This window comes from Macaca fascicularis, chromosome X (genome assembly GCF_037993035.2).
Source record: "Macaca fascicularis isolate 582-1 chromosome X, T2T-MFA8v1.1".
In the NCBI taxonomy this organism is placed as follows: Eukaryota; Metazoa; Chordata; class Mammalia; order Primates; family Cercopithecidae; genus Macaca; species Macaca fascicularis.
Genome location: NC_088395.1, coordinates 162,013,047 through 162,037,468, shown reverse-complemented (window position 1 = coordinate 162,037,468; position 24,422 = coordinate 162,013,047). Strand labels below are relative to the sequence as shown.

Here is a 24,422-nt window from a genome sequence, read left to right as displayed (position 1 = left end):
GATATAATATGCTCATTCAGCAGTCAGATGTAAGTTTTCCTACCATTCTCAAAGGAATCAGGCTCTTTGATACTAGAGCCTGGTACTAGAACTGGGACAGTAAATATATGAGCCAGGATAATCTTGAAGTATCAGAAAGTAAGTATGTACGAAAAAAAATTAAAAATGTCATAAAAATAAATAAAAGTTAATTCTTTTATTAAAAGAAAAACAGGAGCCAATAAAAAGAGCTACCCATGACCAACACAGGAATGAATTGTGCAACATAATGCTGTAGTGCTGAATAGTAACTAAAGCTTTAAGTAATTATCTAGGTATCTGTGTTTGTATACATAGGTGAATAAGCAAATGGAGTTGAATAGAAATCTCCTTTGCAAAAGAATTCCAAATAATTGATGTAGACAGTCAGCCATCAAGAAGGTGGAGCTCCTCACTCTGTAAGTGTGGGATCCGCATAGTGACTTGCTCCGAAAGAACACGTGCAGTATGGACAAGGAGGAAAAATAACATCACAGTGGAGAAGCCTGACAAACTAGCTCCACCGAACAATCCAAGTGAACATCAAAGGCGACAGTTCACCTTGAGAAAATGAAGTGACAAGGGTAGCACTTCACCTCTGTGATCTACTTTTTCCAGACCCAGAATCCCAGTCTAATTATACGAAAAATTCCATGTTTAATCACAATGGGGGACATTCTACAAAATTCCTGACCAATCCTCCTCAATACTGTCAAGATCATCATGAGATGGAAAGCCGGACACGCTGTCACATCCAGGAGCCGCCTACGTGATGATTACATGCCATGCGGGATCCTGGATGGGTCAGGGTAAGATGAAACTAAGGGAATCCAAATGAAATATGAATTTTAGTTAATAATACTCTATCAGTATTTGTTCATTAACTGTGACACATTATGTAAGATATTAATAAGCCATGTGAGACACACTGACAGAAGATGTTAATAAGAGAGGAAAGTAGGTTGAAGCTACAAGGAAAATCTCTGCAATTTTTCTTTTTTGCAATTTCTGTGTAAGTCAAAAACTGCTATAAAATATAACTATATTTAAAACATTGTTATATTTTTTGAACACTTCCTTGTTTATTTATACCATGAATTGCTAGTAATTGACACTGTTAACTAGTCCTGTTTTTTAAATAAGAGCATTTATGACACAAAAAAATTAATGCAGACTGATATATAAATCAAAATAAATGTTCTTTACATGTTTTCTGTTGGTAACACATATGTGTAAACTTATTTATCATATTTTTTTCTTGTGCTGCGGTTGTGTCCTGGGTTCATTCTCTAAAACGCTGTTCACCTTAGACCAGGAAAAAAAATAATCTACCAGACTCTGTTTCAATTCATGACTAAATATTTTCAAAAGAGTGACTTTGTAAAAATATGTTCCAATGGCTAATTGATTCATTGTGACTGGATCACTTCTTCCAAAGACTTCTTGTCTTTATTTTGTTCCATGCCTACCTTTTAGCCATAATACAACAGAATCAAATATTGGCCACTGGGAAAAAAATATTCAAAGAAAGAAAGAATGTGAACAAAACTTGTGACCATGAAGATTCAATGTTTTACCACAATGCTTTCTAAAACAGAAGAGTGTAAAAGGATATTCAAAGTCAATTTCCTCAATGAGGCTTTGCAGAAAATGGGGAAACTAGAGAAAAAAAAATGGCAGGACATTCTACGGGTGATTTTAGATGTTACTATGCTTTACGGAAAAAAAATACTTTACCTTTTAAAGAATCACAAAGAAGTATTAGAAACCAAAACTCTGGAATGTTTCCAAATTTAGTTGAACCTCTATGTAGTTATGTCTATATAGCTAGTCATGAAGTTGATGATTTTTTAAAAATCCATGCCTTGTGTAATAAAATACACAATGAATACTTAATGCTCATAGGAAAACATGTTAGACCTTGTGAAAGGAAAATCAACCTTGGGGACCCAAAATCACTAAGCTAAAGGGAAAAGTCAAGCTGGGGCTGCTGAGGGCAAACCCGCCTCCCATTCTGTCCAAAGTCACCCGTCTGCTCACCGAGAGAAATGCGTATCTGAGTGCCTCATCGGGAGAGGGTAACCGGCAACTCAAAAGAATGAAACCATTTGTCTCTTACCTACCTATGACCTGAAAGCTCCCTGTCTGGCCTTCTCTTCAAGTTGCCTCACCTTTCTGGACTGAACCAAGGTACATCTTTCACATATTGATTGATGTCTCATGTCTCCCTAAAGTGTGTAAAACCAAGCTGGGCCCCAACCACCTTGGGCCCGTGTTGTTGGGACCTCCTGCAGAGGCATCACAGGCACATCCTCAAAGTTGGCAAAATAAACTTTCTAAAAAATCTGAGACCTGTCTCAGATTTTCAGGGTTCACACATATAATGTAGGATGTCAATGTTTATAAAACAGACATTATTCTATCTACTATTAAAATGTGCTGCCAATTAACCTTAGACTTTCTCAACAAAATAAAAAATGTTCATGAGGTACAAATAATATATTTAGGCTTAAATAATGTTGCAAGTTTTAATATGCCTACTTTTCAATTTCTCCATACCATTTTTACTACTTTAACATTGTAAGAAAAATGAGTAACGAAAACATGAATAAAAGTGTTTACAGGGGGTGCACATGTTTCCTCCAGCCTCTGCCCATCCCCAGCTTTCATCCCAACTGTCCTGAGGTGGCTCTAAGCATTTCTCCTTTCTCTATACCAAGATCTCCTGCTGAAGCAAACCAAAATCTTATCACGTGTTATGACACGCTGTGATGATGAGCAACCAAAGCCTCGAGGAAGGGATGCTTTTGTAAAACAAGACTTGCAGGATATAACGTGTGAAGTAAAGCCCATGGCAGAGCTCCCTCTTTAGCACACGGGGGCAGACAGGAAGCTTTTGCCTCACCTTCCTTACTGGCCCGCAGCCACGTCTCCCCAGGTCAGTCTTGAGGACAACGAAACTCTGGTCTTCACTGTGGACACACTACCAGGTGCTCCAAAGCCATGTCCTCTCCTCAGGTGGGTCCTGAGGAGAACAAAGCTCTGATTCTAATCCTAACCCCAATCCTGTCTCTAGACTTTGACCCTGACCCTAAACCCTGATCCCTACCCTGGTCCCTAATACTGACCCTGACTTTGACCCTGACTCTGATCTTGACCCTGACCATGACCCCACCTCTAACCATACTTCCGGCCCTAGCTCTGACCCAGACCCTAATCCTAACCCTAACCCTACTATTATCTTTACAATCTATCTCTAATCTTACCCCCTACTGCTAAATAGCTGTACCCAAAAGCACTTTTTAAATTATTTGACTTCTTTTCCTTGAATTATCTAAGTACATCCTAAAGGAGATGTCATTATGTATTTTGCAGTCCCTCTGAGTGGTATGGCTTCAGATAGGAAGTTCTAATACTTTGCAAGACATAAAAAGTTTGGAGAGTAACAGCATGGGGTTGTCAGGGATGCATGTTGGCATTCATGATAGTCATTGGTGCTGTTCTCCAAATATTTTCAGTTCAGTTTTTATTAATTCATTCTGACTATTCCAACCCACCTACTTAAAGTTTTGCATGACCACATAGCTTTTTTTTTTTTTTTTTTTTTTTTTTTTTGCCAATGGAGGTGAGAAGAAATAACATGTGACTTTTTCAGGAGAAATCTCTAAGAACAGAGTTCTATTCAGCATGTTTTTTTCTCTTTTCTATAGCAATAATTTTAGCAATATTAATAGCTTCAAAAACTAACTTAGCTATTAGGTTTTTTAAAATGTCTTTTGTCTTCCAGTTTGTAAACCACACTTACCTAGCCCTAACCCTAGCCCTAGCCCTAGTCCTAGCCCTAGCCCTAACCCTAGCCCTAACCCCAACCCTAACCCTAACCTTCACGCTCACCCTCACGCTCACCCTAACCCTAACCCCTAACCCTAACCCTAACCCCTACCCCTAACCCTCACACTCACCCTCACCCTCAGCCTCAGCCTCACCCTCACCCTCAGCCTCATCCTCACCCTCAGCCTCAGCCTCAGCCTCACCCTCACCCTCAGCCTCACCCTCACCCTCACCCTCAGCCTCAGCCTCAGCCTCACCCTCACCCTCAGCCTCAGCCTCACCCTCAGCCTCAGCCTCACCCTCACCCTTACCCTCAGCCTCACCCTCACCCTCACCCTCACCCTAAACCTAACCCTAACCCTACCTGGGCATGGTGGCACATGCCTGTAATCCAGCTACTCAGGCGGCTGAGGCAGGAGGATTGCTTGAACCCAGGAGGCGCAGGTTGCAGTGATCCAATATCGTGTCCCTGCACTCCAGCCTGGGTGACAGAGCCAAACTCCATCTCATAAAAAAAGATGGCTAGTAGACAAAACTCAATTGATTTTCTCTCTTTTGTTTTTAAGAGGCAGGGTCTGGCTCTCTCGCCCATGCTGAAGTACAGTGGTGTAATCACAGCTCCTGAGTTCAGCCTCCAAGTCCCGGGTTCAAGAGATTCTCCAGCCTCAGCCTTCCAACACACTGGGATTGCAGGTGTGAACAACTGCACCCGGCACCACCTGATTTCCCTTTATTTATTTATTTTTTTAAATTAAAAAAAAATTTTTTTTATGGGCGGGGAGGTCTAACTATGTTGCCCAGGCTGGTCTAGAACTCCCAAGCTCAAATGATCCTCCTGACTAGGCCTCTCAAAGTGCTAGGATTACAGGCAAGAGCCACCACACACTACCTGATTTTCTTTCTATCAGCAATAATGTATAGGAATAATTTGAACTGGAAATTTAAAAAAAAATCATTTACAGTAGCACCCTCAAAATTGAATTTATTAGGTATAAATCTAACAAAATACATACAAATATGCATTCAGAAAACCTTAGATCACAGTTGAGAAGAATAAAAATATATAAATAAATGCAGATACTACTTGTTTAGGAGCAGTACACTCATTATTGTTAGCTTTACCACAAAGCTAAAGGAATGAGGAGAGTGATATTGGTGAAGGAATGGACAAACAGATCAACAGAACACAATAGAGAACTCAAAAAACCCAAGTAAATACAGTCAACTGATTTTGTCAAAGGGGCTAAAGAAATTCACTGGGGAAAGAAAAAGTCTATTCCACAAATGGCAATAGACAATCAGAAACCATAGGGAAAACACGGAATGTAGACAAAAACTTCATAGCTCATCCCCAAAAAAATCACTCAAGATAGTCTGTAGCCTTAAATGATCAAATGTAAAATTGTAAAAGTTATAGAAGAAAATCCACATGACTTTGGGTTGGTAATGAGTTCTTAGATACAATACCAAAAGCCAGTCCGTAAAAGAAAAAAACGATAATGCGGACTTCATTAAAATTTAAAATGACTACTCTGAAATATCCTGTTAAGAGAATCAAAAAAAGCCACAGATTGAGAGAAAATATTTACAAAACAAGCATGAAAAAAGACTTGTGTGCAAAATATACAAGGAAATTCTAATACTCAACAAGAAGAAAAAAAACCCAATTAAAAGATAAAGAGACCTCATCAAAAAAATATATATAGATGATATGCCCAAAATGTGGTGGCTCATGCCTCTAATCCCAGCACTTTAGGAAATGGAGGCAGGTGATCACTTGAGACCAGGAGTTCAAGACCAGCCTGGCCAGCATGGCAAAACCCCATCTCTACTAAAAATACAAAAATTAGCACGTGCCTATAAACCCAGCTACTCAGGAGGCAGAGGCAGGAGAATCACTTGAACCTGGGAGGGAGAGGTTGTAGTGAGCTGAGATCATGCCACTGCACTCCAGCCTGGGCAACAGAGGAAGACTTCGGAAAAAAAAAAAAAAAAAAAAAAAAAACACAGACGGCAAACAAGCATCCAAAATAATGCTCAATAGCACTTGCTATGAGGGAAAGGCAACTTAATGTAACAATGAAAACCACTAAACATCTGCTAAAATGGCTAAAATCTTTTTTTAATGCAAGAAAAATTGCAACAGAAACTCTCATTTAATGATAGTGGAATGTATAACGGTACAGCAACTTCAGAAAACAATATGGCAGTTTTTCTCAAAGCTAAACATGCTCTCACCATAGAAGCCAGCAATTGCACTCCTAGATATTTAGATAACTGCTTTGAAAAATTAGGTCCAAATGAAGAAAAACATGCAATTATGTACAAGTGATCTCTTCATCATGGCCAAATACTTTAAGGAGTCAGGATGACCTTCAATAAGTGAATGAATAACCAAGCTGGGTACATCCATTAAATGGAATGCTAGTCAGTAAGAGAAAGGGGTGACCTATGAAGCCATGCAAAAACAGGGATGAATCTGTCATGCATATCACTAAGTGAAAGAAGCCAGTCTGAAGAGATCACATACTGTGTGATCCCAAAGGAAAGACTACAGACATGGTAAACAGATCTGTGATTGACAATGGTTTGTAGGGCATGGGGTGAGTTAAATAGGGGAATAGAATGATGGAAGGAGCCCCAGTGGGCCAGGTGGGAGTGGACTCTGGTTGGTGAGATTGTGCTTGGTGAGTGTGGAAGAGCCTGGGACGTACAGCAGCAGTGTGAACAAAAAGGCTACTTCTCACTGTAGGAGATAAGGGTCTCCTTTCATCGCACATGGAATTATTTCAGGATCAGTTCTGAAGAAGATTGTGCTGTGTGTGGTATAATTTACCATTTTAAGCATTTGTTGTTGTGGGGAAAGACACATAACATAATATTTACCATTTTAAACATTTTTTAAGTGTGTAGCTCAGTGGCACTATGTATGCTCACAATGTTGTGCAGCCATTACCTCTATCATCTCACATTCTCACCAGCAATGCACAAGGGTTCTAATTTCTCCATATACTCACTAACACTAGTAAGTTTCCATTTTTATAAAAGATAGTCACTCCAATGGGTATGAAATGGTATCTCATTGTGGTTTTAATTTTCACTTGTCTAATGGCAAGTGATGTTGAGCATGTTTTCATGTGTTTATTGGCATTGGATTTAGCAATGATTTCTTGGGTGTGACACCAAAAGCACAGGAAACAAGAGAAAAAATAGATATGCTGGAATTCATCAGAATTTAAAACTCATGTACTTCAAAGGACATTACCAAGAGAGCTAAAAGAAAACCGACTGTATGGGAGAAAAACATTGCAAGTCATATCTGATAAAGGTATACTATCCAGAACATATAAAGAACCCAACTACAAAAGGACAAAAACCACAATTTTATAATGGGAAGAAGAGTTGAAAAGACTTTTCTCCAAAGAAGATACACAAATAGTACATGAAAAGGTGCTCAACATCACTAGCCATCAGGGAAAGGCAAATGGAAATTACAATAAAATACCACTTGACACCCATTAGAATAACCATTACCAAAAACAACCACAACAACAAGGCCAGGCACAGTGGCTCACACTTGTCATCCCAGCACTTTAGGAGGGTGAGACGGGCAGATCACTTGAGGCCAGGAGTTTGAGACCAGCCTGGCCAACATGGTAAAACCCCATCTCTACTAAAAATACAAAACTTAGCCAGGCTTGGTAGCAAGCGCCTGTAATCGCAGCTACTTGAGAGGCTGATGCAGGAGAATTGCTTGAGCCTGGGAGGAGGAGGTTGCAACAAGCTGTGACTGTGCCACTGCACTCCAGCCTGGGGGACACAGTGAGACTCTGTCTCAAAAAACAAAACAAACAAACAAACAAACAGAAAATAACAAGTGTTGGCAAAGAAGTGAAGAAATGTGAACATCACTGATGGGAATGTAAAATGACACAGCCACTATGGAAAAGTTTGGAGGTTCTGCAAAAGGCTACACATAAAATTACCATAGGACCCAGCAATTCTATTTCTAGATACATCACAAAATAATTGCAAACAGGTATTCAAACAAAGCCATGTACATAAGTCTTCATAGCAGCAGTATTCACGATAACAAAACAAATTGAAACCCAAATGTCCATCAAGAGATGAATCAACAAACAAAACATGGTATATCTATACAAGAATATGAATAATAATAGCCATAAAAAGGATTGTGGTGCTGGCACTTGCTACAACCTGGTAGAAACTGTACACAAAAGGTCACATATTATACGATTCCATTCATAGGTATCCATAGAGATAGAAAGCAGGTTAGTGGTGGTCAGAGGGAGGGCAGATTAGGCCATAGTTGCTTAATAGGTGGGACTTCCTTTTGAGATGATGAAAATATTTTGGAACTAAGAGGTGATGGTTGCACAATATTGCGCATGCACTAAATGTCACTGAATTGTACATCTGTTATTTTTATATTATGTGATTTTTTGCCTCAATAAAAAGAGGAGGCCAGGTGGGGTGGCTCATGCCTGTAATCCCAGCACTTTGGGAAGCCGAGGTGGGCAGATCACAAGGTCAGGAGTTCGAGACCAGCCTGGCCAACATGGTGAAACCCCGTCTCTACTAAAAAAAACACAAAAATTAGCCGGGTACAGTGGCATGCACCTGTAATTCCAACTACGTGGGAGGCTGAGGCAGGAGAATTGCTTGAACCCGGGAGGCAGAGGTTGCAGTGAGCCGAGATTGAGTCACTGCACTCCAGCCTGGGTGACAGAGCAAGACACCATCTCAAAAAAATAAATAAATAAAAATAAAATAAAAAGAGGAAAACCCAGTCCCCAGTGTTCCCTCAGCAGGGATTGGCCTGGCATTCGAGTTTCTCCACAGTCCAGTGCTGCCTGGGCCTGGCCATCCACATTCTGCACCTATGCTCCAACCACACTGTCCACCAGCTCCTAAGCCCACAGTGTCATCATTTCAGGTCCAGGTCACCTTCTCTCTGAGGACTTCACAGATGCCCAGTGATCAGCGGCGCCTCCTCAGAGCTCACATGGTCTTTTGAACCTTGCCCTGCTGTAATCCACACCTCATCACATGGTCTTCAAGGGTTGTCGCATCTCTCTTTTTTAAATTTCCTTTTTTTTTTTTTTTTTGAGACAGGGTCTCACTCTGTCACCCAGGCTGGAGTGCAGTGATACAATCTTGGCTTACTGCAACTTCTGCCTCCCAGGCTTAATCAGTCTTCCTGCGTCAGCCTCCCAAATACCTAGGACTACAGGCAAGTACCACCATGCCCAGCTAATTACTTTTGTATTTTTCGTAGATAACTCAGGTTCCAGCCCAAAATCAGCTCTCCAGGAGCCACTCAGGGAAAGTTTGTGAGTTGAATGAAAACGTGTCCATGCCACACAGGAGAGGCATCCCAACTGTGGGTTCGTTTGTGTGATCATGAGGTAGCCCAGGTCACACATGGAGCCTCATGAGCCACACAACCCCTGTTATAAATGCACTAGCCCGGGGATCCCCAGAGCCCAGCTACAGGAAGTGGATTCACACTAGTATTTTTATACTTGGTTACAGCTGAGGATGCCTGTACCTCACTTCCGTCCACACCCCTCCCACTCTCTGGATACTAAAGATATATTCTGGGGCCTGCCTCGCCCCCACAGACCAGGATCCAGCTCTGCTGAGGCTCCCCACAAAACCCTAGAAGTTCTGCAGGCATGCAGGGTGGGAGGGCTGCCTATCTGAGCCAGAAAGGGCTTTTGCCTTTGGGGGTGTCAGGTAGCAGGTACTTCTTTCTGCTCAGGTTGCAGGGAGCATGAAAGCCCCCAGGACAGTTGCTCCCTGTGGCTCAGGGCCCAGTGAGAGAACAGGTTCCATTTCATCCTGCCTTCAGAACTTCAGCGCTCCCAGCCCCAAAACCCTCTTGATGCAGGGAAGATGAGCCCAGAAATTGGGGTTTAGCACAGGAGGGCTCTTGGCTTCACCCAGGAAATAATTCAAGGGCGAGTCGGTGGTATTAGACAGCAACTTTTATTGAAGCGGCCGTGCACAGCAGCAGCAGAGGTACTGCTCCTTATGCAGCAGGGGATACCCCATAGGCAGTGAGCCCAGAGTAGCAGCTCAGAGGCAGTTCTGCACACATATTTATACTCACTTGTAATTATATGCAAATTAAGGAGCAGGTTATTTAGAAATTTCTAGAAAAGGGGTGGTAACTTTCAGGTCATTGTCATGGAAAGGGGCAGTAATTTCCAGGTGTTGCCATGAGAACCACAAACTCACTTGGCACCAGTGGGTGTGTCTTATGGAGGGGTACTTTTGCCTGTTTCAACTAGTCTGAAATCTGGTCTAGAGTTCAAGCCCTGCCTCAGGAGTCAGGTCCCCCTCCTATCTCAGTCTGGTCACAGCCCTAACTAGGCAGATGATCCCAATGCCAGCCCAAAGCCCGGCAGTCAGGCCCTCCTGTGATCTGCCTGGGGCACCCAGGAAGGGGATGGGGCATGCTGGGGAGGGGCTATGGTGTTTGGGGCCAGCAGTCAGGCCCTCTAGGTTGAAGTCCTAACCCCAGTACCTGTGAATGTGACCTCATATGGAAATAGCGTCTTTGCAGATGATCAAGTTAAGATTAAATCATCAGGGCCAGCCTCAATCCACTATTATTGTGATTTTTAAAAGGGGAAATTTGGACACAGAAATGCACACAGGGAAAAAGCCCTGTAAAGACTGGAGCTTTGGCCAGGCTTGGTGGCTCATGCCTGTAATCCCAACACTTTGGGAGGCAGAGGCAGGCGGGTCACTTGATATCAGGAGTTTGAGAACTGCCTGGGCAACATAGAGAAATGCTGTCTCTACTAAAAATACAAAAACTAGCCAGGCATGGTAGCAGGTGCCTGTAATCCCAGCCACTCCAGAGGCTGAGGCAGGAGAATCGCTTGAACCTGGGAGGTGGAGGTTGCAGTGAGCCGAGATTGTGCCATTGCACTCCAGCCTGGGTGACAAGAGCAAAATTCTGTCTCAAAAACAAAACAAAAAAAAGATTACAGCTTTGGTGTCACAAGCCAAGAAACTAACAGAAGCTGAAGAAAGGCCTGAAACTAATCCTTCCCTAGTGCTTTCAGAGGGAGCATGGCCCTGCTGAGACAGAGTAGAAATGGGACTTGGCCCACCCCCACTAACGTGTTGTTCCATACATGCCTGCTGACCACTAGACCTTGCAGCACCATACTCGCTAACCAGACCTTGCCAACTGTCTGAAAAAAAATAAGATAAGTAGCATCATGCCATAAGTCTTACTCAGGGGAGTTGACTGTATCACCTGCTTGTGCACAAGGCCAGGAGAATTACCCTGGCCTTATGATAATACTAAAGTCCTCACCCAGGGAGGGGCTTATCTGCCATTTTCTGATCACGCAACGTATGTGTTAGCATGCATCTGAGCACCCTTCACTCCACCCCATACATGTAATGACACTCACTTAGCTCATAAATTATGCATGTCACCCTCCTTAAGACACCACAATGCATTCCCCTTGGGGAGCCAGCCAAGAACCCTTCCTCCTGCACTGTCTCTCTTCTGCCCAACCTTTCGGGCCATAAGACTCAATGAAGCCTTGTCTGGGAAACTTGCTTGGCCTCGTATCAACTTCTGTTTCATGGGAGCCTAAGAACATGTGGTCGGGAATACTGCCAACATCTTTGTTTCCAACTTCTGGACTTTGGAACTGTGAGATAACAAATCCCTGTGGTTCTAAGATACCCATTTTGTGGCACTTTGTTACGGCAGCCCTAGGAAACAAATGCAGGCATGTTCTGCTGCAACTGCCACTCTCTCCAGACCACAGCTCCTCACCAAACCCACCCCCTGAGAGGCTGAGGACAGAAGCAGGACCCTTCACAGACCACCATCACTGCTGGATGGTCACTTCCAGCCCTGACTGTCTGGGAGCTCCAGCCTCAGCTTTCACTTTCCTGGAGCAAGTGGGAGGATGAGGACAAGGAGGAACGAGGGTGCTGGCCTCCCAGGAACTGTCCCTGAGCCTCCACCATGCAGTCCCGAAACTGCCCCTGAACCTCCGCCCTGCTGTCCCCAGAACTGTCATTGAGCCTCCACTGTGCTGTCTCTAGAGCCCAGAAAGCCCAGGGCTGGACAAACCCCACCCCTCACCTCTCCTCTGGCCCCTCCTCCCAGCCATCAACACTTTGGAATAGCCATCAAGCTCATTTTAATCTCTAGAAAGGTGCCTCAGGAAGGCACAGAGAGGTCACACCAGGTGGTCATGGTGCCTTACCTGTGTCCACTGGGCCCAGGCTGGCCCTTTAAGGGTATGAGGGCAGAACAGCTGAGAGACCACACCCCTCTTCTCAGAGAGGCCAGGGATAAAGAAAAAGGACAGTGGAAGGAGGAACCTGTGGCCAGGATGCTGAGGATAGAGGCTCCTCCCCACAGGCACTGAGCAGAGGGGTTGAAGGGGAGCCTACAGCCTCCATCCAGACAGGACCTCTGACCACTGCTAGGGGCCCCTTCTCAGGAGGTTCAGTCACAGACAAGGGCTCCAGAGACCTCAGTCCATTTTCCCAAAATGGACATGGTGCATCTGGCAAGTCAGGGACCTAGAATGTCCAGGACCGAGCCTTGCTGAGGACGGAAGGGAAAACCATGCCCTGGAGGTCCTCATGCAGCCCAGGCCTCTGGCAGTGGCCAGCCAGCACCCAGGCAACTCCTTGCTGGGTCTCAAGGCCCTGATGGTCACAGGAAAGACCACAAGCCAGGGCTGGGATGGGCCCAGGGCTCTGCGTGTTCCCTGGGAGGGCTGAGAGGTGCCATCCCCCATAGCAACCCAAAGTACAGTAGTCACTGCTGCTGCTGCTGCTGCCCTCTGAGTCTGGGGGAGCTGACCCAGTGGGGGACGTGGGGGCCCAGTCCTCCTGTGGCAGATAGGCAAGCATCTGTGCCCTCCACTCCGTACACCCTGCTGGCAGCACATTCTCTGAGCTCAGGTTCCCTGCAAGCCTGGTCCCAGTGCCCTCCTCTTCCTCCTCCAGGGCCACAGATTTCCAAGGATGCACTGGGCCACAGGTTAGCAGTGCAATGGCCTCCTGGATGCAGGGCTCCGAGGCTCCTCGTGGGGCGCCAGCACAGTCCTGGCTCAGCAGCACACCGGCCCTGTGGGCCCCCATCCAAGTCTGGAACAGAGTGAGGGAGGAGGGAAGGGCTCAGGCAGCATGTTCAGAGCTCATCCGGGGAGCAGCTGCCTCCTTTCTGGAAAGCCTAGTCTCCCTCCTCCTCCAGAAAGCCCTCCTGAGGTTTCCCTGGGAGGGCTGAGAGGTGCCATTCCCCATAGCAGCCCAAAGTACACCCAGAGGCCAAGCATCACCTGTGTCTTGGACATTCTGTCTTTCCTCCATGTGCCAGCCCAACCTCAACATGGGACCCTGAGTCCCTTCAGGCCCCTCATCGCTCCCCCAGCACAGGGCCTGGTGTTCACAGCAGCTTGAAACAAGGTACAGATGGTGACATCTGCCCAGGACAGAGCCAACTCCTGACAGCATGTGCCTCAGGGCCTTTCAGCAGCTACAGAAACTGGGCACTCCCACCTGACATGCACACACACACACACACACACACACACACACAAAAGTCGCTGTCAAGACCGGTGACTTTCAAAGCACTAGGCTACAGCCAGTAGACCTGGATCCTTCTGTGGGGCCACAGGAGGCCCCCGCCTCCAAAAAGAAGCTATTCCCTTGGTATGACCAGGAGCCTCCATTCCATTCACCACACACACCACACCCTCCATCACTGCACTGCTCCCTGAAGACCAACCTATGGCACCAGATCCCCACCAGAGGGTCTAAATAACCCCTAGCAGGTGTCCTTGTTCTCTAGGGAAGGGTTGGTGCCTGCAACAGGATGACAGTCCCGGGGACAATCACAATCTGTGCCCTTCTCAGCCTTGTCCTCGGCTGCCCAGGCTCTTGACAGTCACACCTACCACCTTGGGGAACGGGGGAGACTCTGCTAAGAGCCAGGTGCCCGGTTTATGGTTCAAATTGAATATTTGGACAAAAATCTTTAAAACTAGGCTCCTCACTGAGAGACAAAAGGATTTTTCTGCATAGTAAGCTGGAGCAGTAGTGTGGAGGGGGCATCCTTGCCACACAGGGCCCAGGGATGCCCTAGGGCACAGGGAGGGAAGATCCTGGAGAAGAGGGGTCAGCTTGGCCCAGAACCCAGGGAGGGGCCCTCACTGCTTCTTGTCCTTTGTCCAAAGTGAGGAGTCTCAGGGGAAAAACCAGAGACCACTCACTGGAGTCCTCCCTCTCCTGCTCCTCCCACCCCCCTCCTCCCACCCCCCTCCTCCCTCTCCCGCTCCTCCCACCCAGGGGGCACGAACCGCCAGCCCAGCAGGGAGGGGAGGGCCTGATGCAACCCCCAAGTTGCTCACTGATTCTTGGGCTGTGGGGGCCCAACAGGGTCACAGAGGGGGAAGTGCAGAGCCCACTCCTCAGCTGTGGTGCCAGCATGAAATCTGCGAGAACCAGGGGACCAGGCAGAGCAGGAGCCCAGAGGCATTGAGAGCCCCGAGGGCAGTGCACACACCACAGACCCTTCCCCACGGCCACAGGACAGACACATTCACAGAAGGAGAAGGCGAGGCACATGGTGGGTGCAGACAGCTGCAAACCAGAGGGGACAGAGATAAGTCATGAGACATTTGCATTTTTTCCATCGACAATGGAACTGGAGACATGAGAACAAAAAGAAATCAGCAATGGAAAATAAAGCTAGTTTTTCGCCATTTGAGACACGCGTATAAACTGAAATTCACTGAATATACAGAAAAGGCTCCAAGCACTGACAAGCCTCCCTTACTGGCCACCAACCCTCATGAAAGCCAACATCCCAGGCAGGCCAGAGCTCTGGGCAACCCCTGCCCCCCACGCCCTGCCATGGTCTCTGCACACACCTGGAAGTTCCCATTGTGCACACTGTAGAGGGGCCGGAAGAACGCCGCTGGAGAGGGCACGTTCTGGTAGAAGATTCTCTTCACCCTGAGGCCAGCAGAGGCCAGTCAGAGGCCTGTGGGGAGCCAGGTGGCCTGAGGTGGCCTGAGGTCACTGCAGAGGCTGAGCTTCCTTCCATCAGCAGGAGGCCCGCCCACCTTGTCCCTGCCACTGCCTCTCTCCCGTCTCATCACATTCCAACCCACTCTCAGGGTAGGACCCAACTGGGCCTCCTTGCTTAACGGCCTCACAGAACTGATTTATACTGAGGCAGGCATCCTTTACAGCGTGAGCTGCTATGGTGGGTTCAGAACGGGGAGTTACCAGCCGGGTCCTCAGCCCACAGAGGGAGCCAGCACCTGCAGGAACCCCGTCTTTGCCATCAGCAGAAGGTCTGTGGCTCCCACTCCACCCAGTGTCTCCTTGAGCACCAGACTTGCTGCCAAGGATCCACTGACCCTCCCACAAGGATGTCACCTGGGGCTCCAACCCAACAGGTGCAAATAGACCTCCCCAACCTCCCCGCAAGGGTGTCCCCCATTTCCCCACCTCAGGGGTCACCACTCGTATCTCATCCACCCACATGTCCCCTCTGTTTCTCCTCCTAAAACCCCGCAATTCCTTCAGATTTGCTCTGTCTCCGCTTCTTTCACTGGCTCATGCTGAATCATCTGCCTGTGGGCACCCCACTGGCCCCCATTGGCCTCCAGCAGGTCCCCTGTGTCCCCTTGTCCCAGCAATCTATTCCTCAAAACATAAACTAGGTCGTATCACACAGTTTCACACTTTCCTTTGCTCCAAGGAGAAGCCAAGCACCCTCCCGCTTAGCCCTACCCAACACCCACTCCCCACACCCTCTTCCTCACATCTGCTGCCTGACATGGCCCCTGCACTCCTTCTTGTAACCTGACATGAGGTGCATGAGGCATGACGGTTTATTTAAAGAGAGTCCTTGTCTATCTTGTTCTCTAAGGCATCTGCCAGGGTGAGAACAGGGTCCTGAGCACACCAGATGACCCAACTGTCCTTTCGTAGACTGTGTGAACAGATGAACAAACCAAGCTCCTCCAGAGGCAGAAGACTAGGATCTGGGCTCTTGATCTCGGTGACTCTGGGTCTGGTCGGGACCACACTGCCCTTGTCTTCGGCCTCTGCCACAGATCCCCCTTCCCTTCTCTCCCCTGGCAACTTGTGAACCCTCTTCTGGCCCAGGGTGGAGACTTGAAAAGACCACCCCATCCAGGACCAAACAGTGGAGAGGGGAGGGGAGGAACCAGACAAGGGTGGCCCTTGACTCCCCACGAACCACACACTCACACATGCACACAGTGACACATCTGCACACACACACTAACACATGTACACTATTACCCACTCACACATGTACACACAAACACACACACACACATCAGCTACCTACCTGGGTGAAAGCTTGAACAGGAGGTAAGTCAGGCCAATCAGCAGGAGGAAGACGGACACAGCGACAAGGGTGTTGTCTGGCTGCCCCCAGGGTGGGATCAGAGGGCCTGTGGGCAGGAAGGGCCCAGGGCTGTGAGCAGCCTCAGTGCCAGGAGGCTCCCCACAAACCTATATGGCAAGGGTGCGCCCTTTAGTGCCCTGGGCTAAAGTGGAAGGTTTGTGATGGGCCTTGGAGGTTTGTGTCACCTGCTGAAGGACCTTGGCAGGTGTTTGTTTCCGCCGTATAGACCTCAGACCTTCAGAAGAAGGGGATCAACTGGGGTATGGCTGCCTTAGGGAGGGGCTTCCAGGAGTGTGAAAGGGTGCGGGGAGTGAAGTGAACAGGGGAGAAGACGCCCAGCCCAGACTCTGGAAGTGCAGCAGCCACAGCAGCGCCCACCTTGTCTCTGGGGAGCCTGGAAGCACACAGGCTGGCTCCACTCACTCCACTGGCCTGTGTAACGCTCCTCCTCTGCCACGTCATCCTCCAATGTGGCCATCCGGACACGCAGCCTGGCCTCAAGGATAAAGCCAGGGTCCAGCTCAAAGGCTTCAAGTACGAGCCAGGTCACCCCGACAATGTGATCCCTGTGCTGGGCCCGCTGTGGGGGTGGGGGCAGTTAGCAGGTGCTGAAGGTGGGGCTGGGTGCCTCAGCCCTTGAGAATACACACATGCATTATATGCTCATATAACACACACACGAACACACCTGTGTTAACACACAGGCACACTCACCACATTCATGTGCACACACACACAGAGAAGGCACACTCACACTCACACACAGATACAGCTGCGTTTGCCCACCAATACACATATGCACACACAGGCAAACATGTCTACAGGCACACTTTCACACTCCTCACACTTGCATGCACACTCATATACACAAGCGTGCACAGAAGCAACTCACCACACTCACATACACACTCATACACATAGGCATACCCATGTGCACACTCACAGATACAAACACAAGGCACAGGCACACTCATATGTACACTTACATACAAACACATAAACACGGGCACACAAATGTGAGTGTGCACACTTACATGTGTGCACACATAAACACATACATGCACACTCACACTTATGTGCACATACTCACAGAGACACAGGCACACTCACCCTACTCCCATACACACACACAAAGCATGCACATGTGCATGCCAGCATGTGTGTGTGCACACACACACTTCTCTAGTTCCTCCCCTCCTCATCACTATAAGTTGACATCTCCCTATGTAGAGTGGGGGGTCTGCCTTGGACTGCTGTTCCCAGGAGAGAGGCCCCCAGGGAAAGCCAGCCAAAGTGTTACCTCCCAGGCCTCTTCCTGCTTCTTGAAGGCCAATTCATAGTTGAGAAGTGTGGTCATTGGCTCCAAGGCAGGACTGATGCTCCAGGTCAGGATGCAGTGGCCAGAGCTGATGTTGCTCTGCAAGTCAGAGGGCGGGTCCAGTTTAACTGGAACAGAGTGAATCCACGTGAGGCCGAAGCCCCATGGGTCTGGGTGTGTCAGTCGGAATACACAAGACTGGGGCCTGAAAGATTCCCAAGGGGCATGGTCAAGGCCCTTTCAGACCAGGCACCTCACTGGGAGACTGGTCAAGAAAAGCCCCAGGCGGGACAGGACAGCAATGACTTCCTCTGGCCTCTGCAGCTAGACTAGGTGGTTTCCAAATCTTGCCCACTCACTGGGCCACAGGGGTCACAGGCTGCAGGGCCCTGCTCCCAACGCCCAAGCAGCCAGGATGTTCTTGCCAAGGGGCCCCGCCCCAGACCTATAGCCGCTGCTCACCATGTCTCCGGGGCAGGTACTCCGGGTCCACCAGGCTGACCTGCTCCCTGCCAGACACGCAGTGGTGGAAAGTGATGGTGAAATTGTCGGATGGCACGAGCACTGCCTCGGGTGGCAGCACTACGGTGCACTCACTGCCCTGCAAGATGCACTTATGTGTGCCGCCGGGAGCCTGGTTGCTGGAAAGGGCATGTGTCAGCACCACGGGGCTGCTACACTGTCCTGGCGTAGCTGCTTCAATCCTGGGGACCTCACCCTCATCCCTGTCCAGAGCACGGGAGGAGGGAAGGGCTCAGGCAGCATGTTTAGAACTCATCCTGGGAGCAGCTGCCTCCTTTCCCGTGGAAAGCCATGTCTTTCCTCCATGTGCCAGCCCAACTTCAACGTGGGACCCTAAGTCCCTTCAGGCCCCTCACTGCTCCCCCAGCATGGCCCTCCACCCTCACCTGGTGAAGAGAAGCCAGGGGCTGGAGCCCTGGCCAAGCTCTGGGGCAGACCAGTGGCAATCGATCCTGAGAATGTTGTTGGTGAGGCAGGTGAAGTTTCCAGCCCTTGGCCCTGGAGACAGTGATCATTGGGAGCCCACAGTAAGTGCTTCAGGGCACAGTTGAGCTAGGGGGCTGGGGGGGATCTGACAGCTGACACCCTAGCAGGGCAGTCACCAGTGAATGATCCCAGAATCTGTCCAGGGAAGCACTGGGAGGCCTGGGAAATGATGGGTGCTGACTCCTGGTACACGGGCAAGTCAGACCCAGAGAGGCATCAAGAAGGTGAAGGAAGGGAGACTAGGGTCGGTCCAGGGACTGAAGGTAGGGAGGTAAAGGTAGGGAGACTAGAGACTGAGGCCCAGGATGACTCTTAGAGGACATGCCCCAGCACAGTTTGAGCCAAATCTTTCCCTAGGGACTTGACATTGGACAACCCAGTCCCCCAAACATGCCCCAGTTCTCCCCCCACCTCATACAAACACTAGTACCCAGCCCTCACCTTGTCCTTCCTCTGTGACACAGACTCCCAAGCAGACACAGGTGCAGACGCAGGTGCAGGCCAGGAGCCAGGTGCCCATGTCTCGCCTCAGGGCTTCACTCTCCAAGGTCCAGCCTGCAAGGGACTGGGCTGAGGGCCTGTGCAAATCATCCCTCCCTAGAGGGGTGCTCCCCATGAATTGCTCCCCAGCAGAGTGGTCAGTGGGTCCCCACCTGCACTCACACTGTGTCCAGTGTCCTGGCACCACTGCCCAGGCTTTACTGATAAGGAACTGTAGCTCAGAAAGGACATTTGACCCAGCCAAAGACTCATGGCTGCAGGCTATAAGGAGCACCCTCAAACTTAGATCCTGGACTCTGACTCAGCTTGGTCTCCACATTTACCAAGAAGACTCCTCTCTGGGATGGGCATCCTTTGCCAGCCCATCCCCCATCCCTGGGCCCAGGCCCCATCCTGCCGGGGAGTCAGGGTTGGGGGAACTGATCACTACCAACAACCACCACAAGTGCATTTTCTACTTTAATTCTCACAACAGCTCCACGAGGGAGAAGCACTGTCCCGGTTCACAGGCAAGGAGGGGAAATGACTTGCCCAGGGTCACACAGACAAACTCCGTGCAATTTTTTTTTTTTTTTTTGAGACAGAGTCTTCCTCTATTGCCCAGGCAGGAGTGCAGTGGTGCAATCTTGGCTCACTGCAACCTCCGCCTCCTGGGCTCAAGGGATTCTCCTGCCTCAGCCTCCCAAGTAGCTGGGATTACAGGCATCCGCCGCCATGTCCAGCTAATTTTTTTTTTTTTTTTGTATTTTTAGTAGAGACGGGGTTTCACTATGTTGGCCAGGCTAGTCTTGAACTCCTGACTTCAAGGGATCCACCTGCCTAGGCCTCCCAAAGTGTCGGGATTACAGGCATGAGCCATCACACCCGGCCTCTGCATTCTCTCTCCCTTTTGTCTTCTTAAAGACCCATCCAAGTGGTCTGCCCCAGAAAGGTGGATGAGGGTGGCAGCAGAGTATCCATGCAACTTCCTGAACTCTGTCGCACCCCTGTTCCAAGGTACCTGCAAAGGAGAGCACCACCAGAAGGGCAAAGTCCCCCAATGCTGGAGTGTGAGGCCTGAGTCCTAGGATCCCTGGGGGAGCCAGAGGTTGGCCAGAGATGAGGGGCTGGGTGTCAGGAAGTGCTTGGGTGTGGGAAGGCCACTGATGCCCTATCACCCCATTTGCAGCTCCAGATGGTACACAGATAGCCCCTAGGCAGGAAGCAGGGCCAGCCTGGTTATACAAGACTGATTACTGATAAGGAGGAGGAAAAAACCAGACATGCACGCAGACTACAGCATGCATGCCCTTAAGGAACCCGCACACCTCAACGGGCAGCAGGCACTACTCTAACCCCACCCCGCCCCACTACAGGTACTCATAGGACAGTCCCCTGTTGAGACTGATGATCAGGAAGCCTCACCCTTCCCTAGAATGGAGCGTGCAACCTGGCACCACCGGCCGCAGCATGAGACACCGTGGCAAGTTCTCTGCAGCAGTGTCTGTCCCTTCTTGCAGCAGTTACTAGAAAGGTGGGAATGGGGAGGACAGTCAGCCTGCTCTTGGGATATGTGAAGGCAGGTTTGGAGTGACCACCAGGGCCTGGGGAAGCCCAGGTCTCCGAGCCTCAGTTTTCTCATCTGTAGGAGGGTGGTGACCTTGCCCTGCTCAGCTTACCAGGTACAGCTGTGCATTTTCAGTGCAGAGGAAAGCTCTCAGCTGTGGCTGTTGTGCAGGCTGGGTACAGTGACAAGGGAGTATGGCCATCTGAGGGGAAGGTCTCTGCTTTTCCTCTGAGAGCTGACCCAGGCCCCAGGATGGACAACCGCTGCCCCAGCAGTGGAGAAACACCCACATCTGTGTAGAACCAGTCCAGGCCAGCCACAAGCTAACCCAGGAGCAGATGGCTTGAGAGCAGGGAGTGGGGTGGCTCCAAGTTCAGCAGGCCTCGTTTCTAGACAGGGAAGGGGGATGGTAGGGCAGGATCCACATGTGACACCTGAGAGTTTCAAAGTAGGACTGGAGAGTTGGTCCATCCCAAGTAGCTGGGATTACAAGCATGAGTCACCACGCCTGGCTAATTTTTGTATTTTTAGTAGAGGCAGGGTTTCACCATGTTGGTCAGGCTAGTCTCGTACTCCTGGCCTCAAGTGACCCACCCGCTTCGGCCTCCCAAAGTGCTGGGATGACAGGCATAAGCCAACATGTCTGGTCATATTTTGTCTTTTTTAATGGGGACAGGGAAGGGTATCCCGGTTCTTCTGGACCATTCAGGAGGCTGGCAGCCATAGAGGTGGATAGGATGGAAGTTACTATTGAAGTGAACACTTGTCCAGCAAGGTCTTCTGTCTGCTGGGGGAAGAGGAAGAAATGCAGACCTTGGTATCCCAGAAGCAGCTGGAGCCTGGGGACATGGAGGCTCTGCTAGAAAATGGGTCTGGAAATGGGAGCAGGGGCCAGCTCCTCTCTGGACCACATGAGGACTTCCTTCAGCACAGTGGGAATCCCCAATGCTGTTGGGCACAGAGTGTGTGGAGGTGCCGACAGGGGTGGGGATGGGGATGGGCAGGAGGCAGGAGGGATGGGGTCAGAAAGGCCAGCTGGAGGCAAGTACAGAGACAACAGACACCTCATCCAGAAGGTGCAGGGAAGGCAGGGTGGGAGAGAGATGGCACCAAGAGGCATTTTCCACACACTTTCAGAAAAGAGGATGGGGGGCGGTGCTGCATCCATGAGGTAGATGTCTGTGGGAACGCTGGGCCACAGCTCAGGAAGAAGTCAGGGCTGGACTCGGCACTGCAGAGGTGTTGTTGGGTGGACAAGGGCACAGACCCAGGGCAGAGGGGAGCAGGCGAGGGTGGGTGTGAGAAGCAGAGAGGCATGGAGGAGACCCCTGCTGCTCTGCTTCCCACTGTACCCTCTGCCAGCTTCCCTCCCCATCACAGGTATGGTCTTTCATGAGGCCTTCCCCCAGTCCCCTAGTAGGCATCCCCAGCCGGATGGAATCCCTGAGCCTGAGCAACTCTCGTTCTGCACAGTCCTGAACTGACAGGGCCCAGGGGTTGGGCAGTGGCCATGGGCCAAGGCTGGAGTAAGGTTATTGATACAATTCTCTGGGAGTCTGGAGGCGAGATGGGAAAATGATGTCCGTGCTCTTCCTGCCCAACACGCCCCTCCCACAGCCTTGCTGCCCCACTGCAGTTGAAGGTCATCACTGTGTGGTGTCCCTACATGAGGCTCCTTAAGGCAAGACCCTGTTTGATCATGTTGCATCCCCTGCACCCATCTCAACTGTTTGATAAATGTTTTCCACTCCCCCTACAGAGGCTGCCCTTGCTTCTGGATGGTATTCATGTTGTGGGTACCCAGGAGCGGGGCTCTGGGATGCTACTTGAAGACACGCTGAGAGGATACTCACTCTTGATACTAATCTACCTCGTGTAGCTAAGCTCTGGAAAGAAGGTGAGCCCAGAACAGCATAAATCAAAGGAAGATAAAATGGGGGCCTAGACCTCAGCTCCACCCCGTGGCCCTCACAACTGAGGCCCAAGTATGCCCATTTTCACCCAACAAAGGCACCCCCACAAAGGTCAGTTCAATCATTGAGGAAGCAGAGTTCCTTCCACACTGGCCACAGCAGAACCCATGACCCTTACAGGACTGGAAATTAGTTTCTAATCCTTGAGTTCAGCACTGCAAATTTTGCCATCTCTAAGAGATACCCAAGGCCAGGACACTAGAGGAGGTAAAGCTAGGGTGGTGTTCTCAAACACCACGCTTCCACAGTGGCTCCCTGGGCCCAGGGATGGAGGGCCACTCGTCCCTCTCTGCCTTCTGAATTTCAAGCTGACTTGAGAGGTCGGGAAGCCCAAAGCACAGACTCACCTTTCCAGATGCATCTGCCCAGTCCCATCACAAGTCTGAGGCATCCCCAACCTGGAGGTGATTTGTCACCCAACTGTCTCTGGGTGCACAGCAAAGACCCTCAGCCTGATTCAGGAGATAACTGCAGCAGTTGGTGACGTGAGCCTTGCACGACAGGTTCACACAGGCCGCCCACATCTGAAACCACAAACGCATTACAGAGCTGCTCTCCCGAACAGAGCTGAGAATGTCTGTCAGCACTAATCTTGTAAGTCAGGGAACTGTGAGACATGACAACCTTACAGTCCCCATGACAATGAGAACTGCCAGACATGGACTTCAGTGATTTGTCTACTGACTGGCAAGTGAGTGTCCACTGTGTTCTTCCCAAGAAACACCACTGAGATGCATTAAACTGACCCCAGGAGGCAAGGACCTGTGCAGGTGCAGAGCAGTGCTCTTGTCCCCTTCTATACTTTGCCAAAACCAGAGGTGTAGGTTCTCCTTCCACCAGCTAAAGCAACCTGTGAGCATCAGGGGTGGGGAGAGTATTAAACATAAAAGTAATGCAGACTCAGTTGAAGAAAAGCAATACAAAAGAAAAATTATTTAACAGGGTCCCCTTTCACCTCCCCCCAGAAGTAGTCACTGTGAGTAGTTAGGCACAAGTCCATGCAGACACTTCTGTTTCTTGGGGGTTTTGTTTATTTGTTTTCTTTTCTTTTTTGAGATGAAGTCTTGCTCTGTCGCCAGGCTGGAGTGCAGTGGCGCGATCTCGGCTCACTGCAACCTTCACCTCCTGGGTTCAAGCAATTCCCCTGCCTCAGCCTCCTGAGTAGCTGGACTACAGGAATGCGCCACCATAACCAGCTAATTTTTTGTATTTTAGTAGAGATGGGGTTTCACCATGTTGGCCAGGATGGTCTTGATCTCCTGAACTCGTGATCCTCCTGCCTCGGCCTCCCAAAGTGCTGGGATTACAGGCATGAGCCACCTTGCACCCAGTCTTTTTTTTTTTTTTTGACCAACTCTCACTCTGTCGCTCAGGTGGGAGTGCAGTGGTGCAATCTCGGCTCACTGCAACCTTGGCCTCCCGGGTTCAAATGATTCTCCTGCCTCAGCTCCCAAGTAGCTGGGATTACAGCCACCTGACACCAAGTCCAGCTAATTTTTTTGTATTTTTAGTAGAGATGGGGTTTCACCATGTTGACTAGACTGGTCTCGAACTCCTAACCTCAAGTGATCCACCCACCTCAGCCTCCCTAGGTGCTGGGATTACAGGTGCGAGCCACCACACCCAGCCAGACACTTCTTAAGCTGAAACAAATGCTTATTTCTTAAAGACTCCTGCTGTGCTGCCACTTTGCAGCCTTCTTGTTCCCCTATGTTTTTGCACCATCTTTCTAGGTCAGCACATAAAACCTACCTCATACCT

The 24,422-nt window shown here is 49.3% G+C and overlaps 1 protein-coding gene across 2 annotated transcripts; it reads right to left on the bottom strand.

The window, feature by feature from the left end:
- Positions 1-7,307: 7,307 nt before the first annotated feature.
- On the bottom strand, positions 7,308-23,100 carry IL9R (interleukin 9 receptor). 2 transcript variants are annotated; one of them, XM_015444344.3, is made up of 9 exons: positions 23,009-23,100; positions 19,083-19,196; positions 18,542-18,653; positions 18,096-18,274; positions 17,616-17,761; positions 16,694-16,895; positions 16,256-16,361; positions 14,799-14,883; positions 7,309-13,014 (listed from the first exon to the last, which is right to left on the bottom strand). In XM_015444344.3, exons 1-9 carry the CDS (start codon positions 23,034-23,036, stop codon positions 12,442-12,444), a joined length of 1,545 nt encoding a protein of 514 aa, XP_015299830.3. In that variant the 5' UTR covers positions 23,037-23,100; the 3' UTR covers positions 7,309-12,441. The 2 variants fall into 2 exon arrangements, with proteins under 2 accessions (XP_065393854.1, XP_015299830.3); XM_065537782.1 differs by lacking the exon at positions 23,009-23,100 and having other exon boundaries at positions 7,308-13,014; positions 19,083-20,529.
- Between the last annotated feature and the right edge of the window lie 1,322 nt (positions 23,101-24,422).